This window comes from Neovison vison, chromosome 3 (assembly GCF_020171115.1).
Source record: "Neovison vison isolate M4711 chromosome 3, ASM_NN_V1, whole genome shotgun sequence".
NCBI lineage: Eukaryota > Metazoa > Chordata > Mammalia > Carnivora > Mustelidae > Neogale > Neogale vison.
In genome coordinates this window covers 140,534,150-140,546,396 of record NC_058093.1, presented here as the reverse complement: position 1 = coordinate 140,546,396, position 12,247 = coordinate 140,534,150, and the positions used below count along the sequence as shown (strand labels likewise).

Sequence of the window (12,247 nt, the reverse complement as noted above, 5' to 3'; positions counted from 1 at the left end):
TCCAGTGAGCTGAGTAGGAGGTCACCAAGTTACTAATCCTGGGGGAAGGCAGAATATAGCACAGATGCTAAGCAGCTAATGTCTGTGCCAAACTTTGCATCTCACACTCTTGTTTAAATATGAATTTAATTAAACAGAGAATTATAGTCTGATGTGTGAAGAATGAAGGAAATGGCCTTGTGTATTCACAGCCACCTCTGGCAACAACAGCACATTCAACACTAGTGGGACAACTTGACCCAATGGAGGAATTCACGTTTTTCTGTGTATACAGAAAGGAAGGGGGGATGGTGTGGGGATGGGCTGTGGACAGACAGTCCTCAGCACCAAGTCTTTGACAACACAACCACGTGCCAACACACAAGCAGACAAATAACGTGACGTCGGTAGACATGCTAACGGTGGGCACAAGGATGGAGCGTCTCTCAGGAGGGACAGCTGATTCCGTCTCTCCGCACATCTGGTCACAAGTCCTGCCCCGAAATCACTCTGGGGAGGCCAGTAGGTGGTGGACTTGGAAGCAGGGTGGCACCGGCGCAGCCAGAAATGGGACGGTCACACCGCTGTGTGTGATGCAGGCTACACGTTCTCTCTCGAGTGTTCTCAGATTTCCGCCCACGAGACTGTGTGTGACCACTGCCGGGTGGCTGGCAGTTCATAGGGGACGAGAGGTTTTCTTTTCGGCTGGGGTCCCTGGTGCCACCTTCCTGATGGGGGTAGAGTTGGGCTGAGTCTTGCTTCTACTGACGCTTGGCTTCTTCTGTTTCTGGCTGTTGTTCTGAAGTGACTTCAGCCCCAGCATTTTACAATACTTGTTACACTGGTGCAGCGCTTTGAACTGATCGATGAAGGTCATAGAGCAGTTGCCTTTAAATCCTTTGTACCTGTGAATTTGGGTAGAAGGACACGTTCTTTTTAAAAACAGGACATCCCACCAGCTTTAACAGGGGAGACTAATGCACATGGAAAATATACTGATTCCTGCTCTAGGCGAGCGCATGTTTGCCACAACCATCGGCAGGAGAAACCAACCCTGTAGGATGGAATAAAGGCAGAGACCCGCTGGCATGCACAGTACAGACCCAAGGCCTGGGATTGCACAAGTGTTCTAGAGCTTACGGCCCCACTGAAATAGCCTGCTGTTGCTCCTTTTCTTTTAGTCGTAGTGACGAGGGCCGGACCATCTTGCCAAAATTTAGGTGTCTTGGTGGTCTAAAAGCCACCCCATCCTTATTCAGAGGATCTGAATAAAAAATTATACATGGGGCTGGAATTATATATGGGGCTGGAAGAAATTAGTTTAGACCTTTCGATTCATAGTTAAAGGAATTTAGGCCCAGAGTTTCTGGCACCAGCCAAGAAAACAAAGCAAGTTGGTACAAAAGCCAAGGGAGGGTGCTGCCCTCAGTCTTCCTTCTAGAGCAGAGCTCTGTCCTGTTTCACCCCCTGCCCGGCTCCCCAGCAGGAGAAGAAAATGGGTCTTTGTCACTGGTGGGTTCTAGAAGGGACCATCCTGACCTGCCTCGGAGTAGTCTCAGGGGTTCCTCCTTTGGGTTGGGACATTTGATACTCAAACTATACATGACTGTTTTTTCACATCCCAATCACAGAAGGTTAGTGTCCTCCTTGAGGGGACAAATCTCCAGGCCTGCAATCTCCCCACCCACCAAGAAAGCCATTTGATGGGCCGTTGAGGGGATCAAATGAGAAAATCCACACAGACCACCCCCCAGCTCAACACATGACGTGCTGTACCGATTCAGTTAATGTTGGTCGAGTTATTTGATGATCAGTATGATAACATTTTATCCTGTGGAAGAGATGTGGAAGCCAAGATTGAAGGGTGAGGGAGGTAAATGGGGGAGCAGGTATATGGTATATGGTATATGGTATATGGAATGATTGACATAATTTGTAAGGCCCCATACAAAGTGAAACCATAGCACCATGTTCAAAAATTAGGAAGACATTTGAGACAACAGTGGAGCATGCGTTCAACGAAGCCCAGGGTCCTTCCGGGAGCAGGTCCCGCCAGACCACACAGAGAGCATGTCCCCAAAACCAGGCCCCCTGGGTGGGAGAGAGCTCTGGCCACACCTAATTAATAGGACAAACAAGAAATCCACACTGTTCCATCAGCTGGTAGGAACCACAAAGGTGAGCGAACATGGAATGAATGGGGACCAGGATGGTACACGTTTCCCTATGAAATCCGAGTGGGTTTGAAGCTGTTAAGGGAGTAAAACGTTCCTTTCCTTCATCTCTGGGTCCAGAACATCAGGAAGCAGCTCTATCTTGACAAGTTTGTTACAAATCCAGCCTTCTCCCTGCCTCTCCCTGCTGTGAAGGACTGCCCTGTCCCCCTCGAGCCCGCAGTCCATTTGCTTGTGAAAAAATGGCTTGGCTCCTAAAAGCCAAGCTCCCTCATTGAAGGAAAAGTCTGGAGACGGGAGTTGAATCCAGCAGGGCAGAAACAGTTCCACTGCCAACCACGTCATCTTTACGCCTCTATCTTCTGGAAGACCCCGCAAGAAGGGCTGAAATGTCAGCCCCCTGCATCCCTCTGGTGCCTGAGCGCTCCCCGGCAGGACCCAGGCAGGACGCGAGTCTGCCTCTCAGCCTGTGCTTGTCAGACGTGATGGGAAACCCAACCCCGTCCTGCTCGAGGGAGGCTTCCCTCCTCATACACACTAGGAAGGTCATGGGCTGGGGCAGCCTCCCTGTCTAAGTGCACTTGTCACACAAGTCACGGTCACCTGTCTCAGGTGGCCTTGAGGCTTTTAAACATTCAGACAACATCTAGTCTCTACAGAGAAAAATCACTAATTCATACTTGTGCCTCCCAGAGAATTTGAGAGTCACTCCTTAAGCACTGTCTGGCCGCTGAGTGTGTGATGCTGGGCAACAAGGGAGCCCTGACGTAATGGTTCCCGGGCTCTGGAATGAGAAAGGCTGAGTGTGGGCAGAGCAGCAGGACTTCCTGGCAGCCCAGCTGCCTTCACGACCAGCCCCTAGGAGCCCAGAGCTGTTCCTGGAAATCGGGCCCCTTCTTTTCCTTTAGATCCCTCTCTCGAGTCCTCACGGAAAACCAGAGGAGCAGGGACTGAGGCTGGTTTTTACTATAGATGGCCATGAACCTGTGAAGGTCCTAGAGAGAGAAGGCTGTTTTGCTTGGTCTAGGAGCCCCTTTCTCAGCCCCCACCTCAAGTGCATTTCAGTGGAGCCCTCCCTGACCCTATCCTCACTATGGGAAGAAACATCTCTGTCCTCCCTGTATCTTTAGGAGAATTACATCCACTTCTCAGAAGTCAAGGAATGCCTCACATCTCTGCACAGGCTGTGATCTCTCCTAGGACACTACCTGATTCCCAACATACCTGTCCAGGGAAGGCTTTTCAGTAAAGGTCAAGGGAAAAAAATGGACATCAGCCCCATCCCCAGAGCTGCCTCACCTCGGCCCAGAGGGTCTCCAGACCACATTTCTGAACTTTTCTTTCTCTCTGGGTCTAATTTTGGACCTTCAACTTGGCATGTCATGCAATAATGAACTTCCATCCCTTCCCTAGCTCAGTTGTAGATCTTTTCTGGTATATAACATCTGCAGAATTAAAAATCTTTCTCCTTTCTCAGTTTAGTTTTAGTCTCAGTAAGGATGCTGGACTTATGCCATGACTTCCTCATCTCTCAAACTCACAGCCATGGCCGATGCCTTAGGAAAAAAACAGGCCAACATCCTTTGCGTTCCAAGATCAATTAACTCAGAGTGTTTCAAAGGACACAAAGCTTCCCATTCTACCAAGCAATGGGGAATACAGGTTCTCCTGCCTCTGGTCCCCATTGCAAGCCCCATGTGCCATCTGCCACCAACAGGAGTAGAGGAGACCCTGAATCTCAAGTAGGCTGACATCTCTCCAACTTGACCCCCACGGTATTCACCTCTATTGTTCTTGTTAGATGGAGACACCAGGTTGAACTTGGTTCCTCCAAGAGGCGTATCCTTCCTGGAACCTCAGAGCATGGTCTTATTTGGAAAGAGTGTTATTATAGATGTAATCAAAATGAACTCACCCTGGAGGAGAGTCGGCCTTTAAGCCAATGTTACTGGTGTCTAAGCCAGAAGGGGAAAAAAGATACAGGCACACCAGAGATACCACGTGATGATGGAGGGCAGAGACTCGAGTGGGAAATATACAAGCCTGGGAAGGCTGACAATTGACAGCCAGCTTGGGAAGCCAGGAGAGAAGTGTGGGGCACATTCTCCCTCACAAGCTCCAGAAGGAACCTACTCTGCAGACACCTGCCCGAACTTCAGACTTCTGGCTTCCAGAATGTGAGAGAATATATTTCTGTTGTTTTAAGCCACTAGTCTGTGGTCATTTGTTGTGGTGTCCCCAGGAATCTAATACAATGGTTTAAAGAGGACCTTGCTGAACTTTTTCACACGTTTCCATAGAAAGCTTAGCTCTGGGGAATTTTACTAACTGGATCTTTTTATCCTTAACCTCAAATTGGTATGATTTTCTAGCCCATCACTTTATGTCTATCAGTCTGTCCTCCCTCATGACCTCTGTAAATAGGACCTACATTCATTCCGCCGAACATTACCCAATGGGGACTTTGCTTAATTTATGTTTCCCCTGGGATGGGAGTGGAGCATACAAATTACCCAGGGATCTTGTTAAAATGCTGGTTTGGGCTCAGTAGGTCTGGACTGGGGTCTGGGATCTTGCATTTCTAAGGAGCTCTGGGGTGGGGGGTGGGGGATGCTGATGCCGCTGGTCCAGAAACCCCACCTGGAGGAGGCAGGAGATGAAGTGAAGTGTGATGGCGTCAAGTCACCCCTACTGCACCTTGGAGACACTTTTCTATTTAGATTGGAACACAGGCATATGGTTTGTTCGGAAAGTTGTGTCCTACGACATTCTAGGAACATCCTGTTTCCACAAGGCTGCCCCAACTCAGCATGGCAGTCGCTACGTATTGGCAGTCATGCTAGACCGATTTCTTGCTGAACAACTCTTCCTCTTTCCTCTCATCTTGTTAATGAGACTCATACGAAAATCACCAGTTGAAGGCATGGCTGGCTTCTCTCTCTCTCTCTCTCTCTCTCTCTCTCTTGGCTCATCATGACTTCCCTGTGCCATGGATCACCTCCAAACACACCTGGAGAGGGGGAAGTGGATGGAGACAAGCGGCAGAGACTCCCAGCTCTGGCTCTGTCGAACGAATTAAGGTTTTTGTCTGGCTTACTGAGGGGCCTGTTAAAGAAAACTTTGCGGGGCCAGAAGCAGCAATAGAGAATCCCCATACTTTGGGCAATCCTTTTAGAAGCAAGCCAGAGGCCATTTATAACGGAGGTTTTAGTTTGATATCCTTTCTGAAGAAACTTTTAATTTACAGAGAATGACTACAAGGACCCAGAATTCAGGTTGAGGATAGGGGTGAGCAATTGAAATAAAACTCTGGTTTGGGGGGGGCGTGTGTACAACAAAGCCAGGGCTGGATTTATGAGTAAATAGAACAGATCTACATGTACGAAAGGAGGGGCCCAGGCCAGGCCCTCACTCTGGGACCATCTGGTAATTCCTACAGTTCTGCCAACACCCTCTATTTCTTCGTCGGTTCCTTCATGAGGCACCAGCTAGATGGCCGACATGAAGGGGGAGGGGTTCATAAGGATTGATAAGGTGCGCCGCCCTTTTCCAGAAGCTGGGCATCTTGTAGGGAAGACAAACACACAAACAATCACATTGTATGTGATAAACAACTACAGGAACCTGGGAGACGGCGCTTTCCCTACTGCAAGGGGGGTCCTGGCAGGAGTCACACAGGAGGGAGAGCTGGGGGTTTATCTGGCAGAGGGAACGGCATGGGCAAAGATTCGGAGGATGTTCTGGGCAAGCGCAGGTCTTCTGAGGAGGGATGAGGCCAGAGGATGTTCGTGGAAGGCTTCGGGACCCATGCTATGTAATTGTTCCGCGGGTCGGCATTTCCCGAAATATGTTCCAAGGAGCAATAATCCCACAAGATGCTCTGAAGTAAAATTTCATCCTGTGGTGTGAGCACCGCAATTAACGCTCTGTAATCTCTCTCCCTGCGCCCTTGGGCCTCGAGATCACCCACTGGCTCTTTAAACACTGTACAAAGTCTCACACTGAAGAGACACCTACATTTATCCCACCCAGGGTTTCCCAAGATTATTTGACAACAGGAATCTTGTTTTCACACAATCCCTTTCAGAAATGCTTCTGTAAGAGTCACGGAGCTCTTTGGGGGAGGGGATGCTGTGAGGTAACCGAATTTGTGTTTTCTGCACCAGTTGTGGGATCTTCCTCCCTTTGGAGAGGGGACCTTGGCACCCCACCCCACAGGCACCATGGGAACCCTGGCCCAGCACCTCACCCAGACTCTGACCGGAGCCCCCCGGGGACTGTCCTTGCTGCTGGCCCTGTTGGGCCATCTCCCACACCACCCCCAGGGTCAGCCAGATCATGGGTGCACACAGCTGCTCAAGGGGTTCCCTGTCCCTGAGAAGCTGTCCAGGCTCCGCTGCTTGACTGACAGCCCGCCCTGCCCTCGCCTGCCCTGCCCTCGCCTGCCCAGTGTCTTGCCCTGCCGCTTCCTCTCGGTTCCTCCCTCAGGCCCCAGGCTCAGCAGCAGCCTGGGAAGCCTCCATGGAAACCAGCCCTGGCGCTTTCTTCCCTGACATCCGCCCAGGCTGGGGACAAAAGCGGAATCGTCAAGAGAGGAAAGCAAAGGCGACCCACGAGTCTGGTTCTCTGGTCCTGCTGGCAAGGGCATCCTAGAAGCCTTGCAGTCTTGCATGGTTCCTGCTCCCTTGCTGCTGGAGGACCCCCTCCCCCACCAAACCAGGAGGGGTTCTGTGCTGGGAGCCCCAGGGAGTGAGAGCAGGAGGGAGGCCCTGGGGAGGTGAGGGAGAACCAAGCATCCACCACGGTCCCCGTTCTTGTGACCACGAGTCCCGTCCCCACAGACACACCGGAAGCAGGAAGAACTTTCCTTCATATCCGAAACCCACACTCGAGTCAAGACACGGAGGGCCACGGAGGGGATCCTGGAGAGCAGACAGCTCTGATGGAGGCAGTCTGAGGGGCATCCGCTGTCTTCCGTCTCAGAGCTATGATTCCCAAAGCGCCACTCATAACCTCAAATCTTAGCTGCAGAGAGGGCGGCCCCTTTAGGGCATAGGGCCCAGCAGTTGAGATGACAGGACATCAGCATTCCCACTCAAGTGTCCCCTCAGAGAGCATCCGGGCATGGGCTGCTGGTGGAGGCCACACTGCCAGTGTGCTCAGGGTGGGGTGGCGCTGACCGCCGCCCCTTCTGTAGGTGACGGGCTCTGAAAGCCTCAGGGAGGAGCTTCAGCTCCTTTGGAACATCACTCCACAGTGAGTCTCTCATTCTTTATGGGGCACGCACACACACACACACACACACACACACACACCCCAATCCTTTTTCTAGCTACCTTCTAGAAATTTTCGAGTCTTCTGCGGACACACTTGCATTGGTGGCATCTCTGCAGCACGTTCCCTCTTCCATCCCTGTAACCTGGCACTTTGCTAGGACCTTCCTGAAGGCTCCGAGAACTTCTCTCTCCACAGTCCGGTCTTCATCCAGACTTTTGTGAACCCTGACCCTTGTGGCCCTCCGTGCCTCCTCACCTGCCATTTCCCCCCTCCTGTCTCCCAGACTGCCCCGCAGAGCCCAACTCAATCCCACCCAGCTCTTCAGATGTTCTGTCTGCTCAGACTTGCCTCTGAAGCTGGATGGCTCATGACAAGGAGCCTGGCTGCAGGTCCCTCCAGTCCTGGGGATGGCCGGGCTGGGGGTTAGTGCCAACGAAGCGGGAGAACACCACAGGTCCAACTTCAGTCACTTCAACAAGCTGTCCTTTGCAAGACTTTTGGGCAAAGACCAGGAGACCGCCATGCTATCCCCACTCCGGGGAACGGTACATCCTTGCTGACTCTGGGATCCAGGAGACCCGGAACGTACACCAACAGCATTGCTCGTAGTGCCAGCCTTGCCAAAATTGTGAAAAAGGTAAATGTTCTGTTCGTGGGCCTCCAGGCCTCCTTGATGGCCAAGACTGGCCAAACAAACCAGCCATTGGCCAACACGCTCTACTGGCCAAAGGCTTGATCAGATTAAAACAAGGTGCAGACTGCCCTCCAGAGTAGATGACAGTGGGGGCCGTGGGGGAAAGAAGATCGTTATGGGGTAAGGTGTCTCTCTCAGGACCTGAGAGACGGTCCTCCAAAGCCTGCGTTGGCAACTCAGCTTGACTGTGTGGGTTCTGTGGGGACACAGCCCTGCTGTGAGAAGCACTTACGGGATGTCAGGAAATTCTGTCCTCAGGTCCCTTTGTTTCCTCCCCTCCTGCAGATTCATGCATTAGTGGTCTTCCTGGAGTCACCACACACGTGTACACACACACACACACACACACACACACACACACACACATACCACATGCACAAACCTATCGTAGGGCTGCATCTCTCAAATACAAATCCTATTTCTTTGCACCCCCGAGCTTGTGTTGTCCTTCCTCTCCAGGTTCTCTCCAGGGTTGCAGACTGGTGGCTGCCGGTGGGCACACAAGACTCCCCGGTGGGCTGCTCTTGGCAGTGAGGGCAGAGCCTTTTTCTGGAGCTCAGCTGGACTAACCGTGGGAGTCTGTCTTAGTCCTTCGTCTTCTTCAGGGCTGGTAGGACGTAAGCTGGACATACCGACACCAGCAGAGCCCGCTTTATTGGAACCATTGTCCTTATCAGGCTCCTGCCTTGACACGGGGTTCCCCATCACCTCTTGTCTGTTCTCCCGCGGGGTCCCCTGAATTTGGTTTCTGTGGAAGGGACACTAGACATTGCCATGCGTCTCATGGCTTCTTCTTTCTTTCAAGTGTAGAAATCTGAGATACTGGATGCTGGCCAGCCTGAGGACTGTCCTTTGGGGCCCCTCCTATCAGACCGAAGTGGTCCAGTGCTTACTGACTGGAAAGAAATCTGCCCAGCGCACTCTTCTTGTTTTTCTTTAATCCCGCGTAAACTCAGGTCTTTTATTTTGGAGACTATAAAGAGAAAACATATTGGCTCTGGTGCCCTCTGGTGGCGAATCGCCATCATGTCATCGCCCCAGAAATTCCCCGGCTCGGCGGGGGAGGGGCGCGTGTTTGCAGGACCTACTGGGACACGCGCGGGTCGGCTCCCCTGCCCGTGCTTTACGCAGGTTTTGATTTGGTGAAGTTAAATGTCTCCATCTCTAGTTATAGAATTAGGTGTTTTCCCTTTTCCCGTTCCAAGAACTCTCCACCGCCGAGCAGTTTCAAATGGGGAAAATACTCGACTGTCCAGTCAGTATCTTGGGTGTGCAGAGAACATGGGTTATTAGATGTGGTGACGGTGCTGTTGGCCACTCTTTGTGCTCTGAAGTTTTCGCGCTCACCACTGCTGGAAGACATGGGTACTGAGGTACAGGTGATGGGTTTCCAGAAGCTTCCTCTCTCTGGCTCCCAGGAGAGACAGGACATACTTTTGCCTTAAGGATCGTTCTAGGAGGTAAAGCAGCCTCAAACAAATAAGCCATGACTGTTCCCATTCTATTTTATGAGATGGCAAATAACCGCCTTCAAAATCGTCGCATTCCCTCTGCCTTCACTCAATAGGAGGACAAGACAGGTTGCACTTCCCGGGAGGTCAGCACCCAAATACAGAGTGCAGATTGATACGGAAGGGACTATTTTCTTTAAATGACACAATGGCTTCTGTTCGTGCCAAAGATCTTAACTACTGCTGGCCAGAAAAGGGTGGGGCCTAAACTTGGGAGACCTCTTTCTTGCTCTTTTAAAAAAACCACAAGTGTATCACTTATTATGTAAAAATGTTTTTTCCTAAGTTTATTTTTTTCAGTAATCTCTAGACCAACCTGGGGCCCAAACTCACGACCCCAAGATCAAAAGTCACATGCTCTTCGGACTGAGACAGCCAGATGTCCCTGTTTATTATTATGATTGTATTAATGATTAGTAAAGTAAGTTAGACTAGCCTCCCCATGCTTCTCCCATTCATGCTTTGTATCTTTCTAATGTGCTTAAGAGACCACGTGTAATGTTGCCTACAGGAACACTGCTTCTTGGGATGGTGCCCATTCCCCAGGCACCTCCTTTTCCAGCAGGGATGAACTCAGCCCCTCAGCGTGTTTACTAAGGATCAAGAGAAAGTGCATAATGACCCTCAGCCGTCAGTCCTCTCTCCTGCTCTCCGGAGGCCGTCTGGCATCTGCAGTGCCCCCCAGCCTCTTCCTGGGCTTGCGACCCTTCCCCCTGGAGTCTCCTTAGCCTGTCTTGGAGCTGCCTTTGAATGAGAACCTTATGGGTTCTGCCTTCTGCGCTCCATGCTGCAGCTCTGGCTTTCCCTGGAGAGTCTCTTCAGTCAAATCTCAGCTCCGATATTGAGGATCTGACCCTTTTCCTTGGGGTGCCTGCCAGCAGCCTGCCTTTCCCTGCACCTCCTGCTCCTCAGCTGGGAAGTAAGAAGGCTGGTCCCAATTGTTGGTTCTCAGTCCAGAGCAGAGGGGTTCCCAGGGGCCTCTGAAGAGATCTCCAATTGAGGGTCCTCCTTTTACCAGTTTTTAAAACTGGGCTTCTAAGAAACATTTCTTTGGGGTAAAAAAGGTTGGGACTTAGGGAAAGTTTAAGGAAAAGTTTATAAAAAACAATGGACAAGATGATCTCATATCCCTTCCAAAGCTCTCAGATGCTTCAGAACTTCCTTTTCTCCCGTCTCCTCCCTGACCACTCCTGGGGAGGGAAGGCCATAAGTAACATTTTAGAGACAACATTTTGCCCTGGGCTCCATCCATCAGCTCTTCTAATGGATATTGGGCACTTGTCCCAAGCCAGATAAGTCACATTAAAGCTGAGAACAAGACCAAGGGATTGGATTTCTTTTTAAATGAGGACCAAAATGTACGAATTCCCAGAAACTGTTAAGATGCTTTTAAAAGATGTCTTAAGTAATCATGCTCTTAAGCTTGTCTTAGTTTTTGAAACTTCTTGGGCAGGTTTCTGCTTCGTTTTGGTGGAAAGTTGTTCTAAAGAATGGTATGAAATTTGCCTACCCTGGCATCCGGCTGAGGCAAGAGGGAGAGAGGAAACCGATATTGATCACATGTGTACTGAGCTTCTGGGCCCGGATGCGGATTAACAGGAGGAGGGGTTCCTCGTGACAACCCTCTGTGTCCACATCCTGTAGATCAGTGGCTTCTAGAACTTAAAGTCACATGACCAGGGATGTCCGGGTGGCTCAGTCAGTTAGGCTCCCAACTCTTGGTTTCCGCTGGGGTCATGATCTCGGGTTATGGGATCAAGCCCCACGACGGCGTCTACACTCAGTGTGGAGTTGGCTTGCCCATTTCCCTCCTCCGCCACCCCTCCCCCACCCCACTTACACGCTTGCTTTCACCATTTCTCTCTTTCTCAAGTAAATAAATAAATAAATAAATAAAATCTTGAAAATATTTTTTAAATAAAAAATCACCTGACCACATAGCCAGTAAGATAAGAACCAGCATTCAAACCAGGTGTGCGTGCTGGACTGAATTTGCAGGGTCCCACAGAGAGTGCGGAATCTGCTTTACTTGGGCAATGCTTCTGAGGTCCAGAAAAATCCCTTCATAAATAGCAGCACCATATGTTTTCTTCTCGCAGTGGGGGAGATTGTCCAGAACAAAGGTCTAAATCCGTGAGTGGGAGGACGGCGGGCACGAGATAGCCCTGTCCCATGCACACGCAGGATGCCTGGACGCCCACACCACGGGCCAGACAGACTCCCATAACGCAAGAAGAAGCGAGATTGCCACTGGGAGAGTCACAAGTAAATGGCGTGATCACGATTTTAACCCATCTCTCTCTAAAACCCTCCTTCTCCCAACTGTACTGTACCCCTCCCTCCACACTCTCCTCACATGCACAAGGCTACAACCAAGTTTCTAGATTTGTCTGCCGTTCAGGGCCCTAGTCGGCCCTGGGGATGCAGCATGGAGAGAATCCCCACACAAAACTGGCTTCTCCTGAGCCGCTCTTGGGAAGGAAAATAACCCAAACTGTACCTTAGTTCTAAACCCATGTCAGAAGCTCTGTGTCGTCAGTGAGAACTTAGTGCGTCAGAGTCAATGATCTGGAGGTTAAAAAAGTCTCTCTTTTAACCCCCCATCCCTCCAC

General features: G+C 50.7%; 1 protein-coding gene across 1 annotated transcript in view; it reads right to left on the bottom strand.

Moving 5' to 3' along the window:
• Positions 1-298: 298 nt before the first annotated feature.
• Positions 299-12,247, bottom strand: part of ALPK2 (alpha kinase 2) — a 102,741-nt gene continuing 90,792 nt past the window's right edge. The window contains exon 12 of the mRNA XM_044240982.1: positions 299-884. Within this exon, the coding sequence (XP_044096917.1) occupies positions 656-884 (229 nt within the window). The 3' untranslated portion in view covers positions 299-655. The remainder of the gene's footprint in view (positions 885-12,247) is intronic.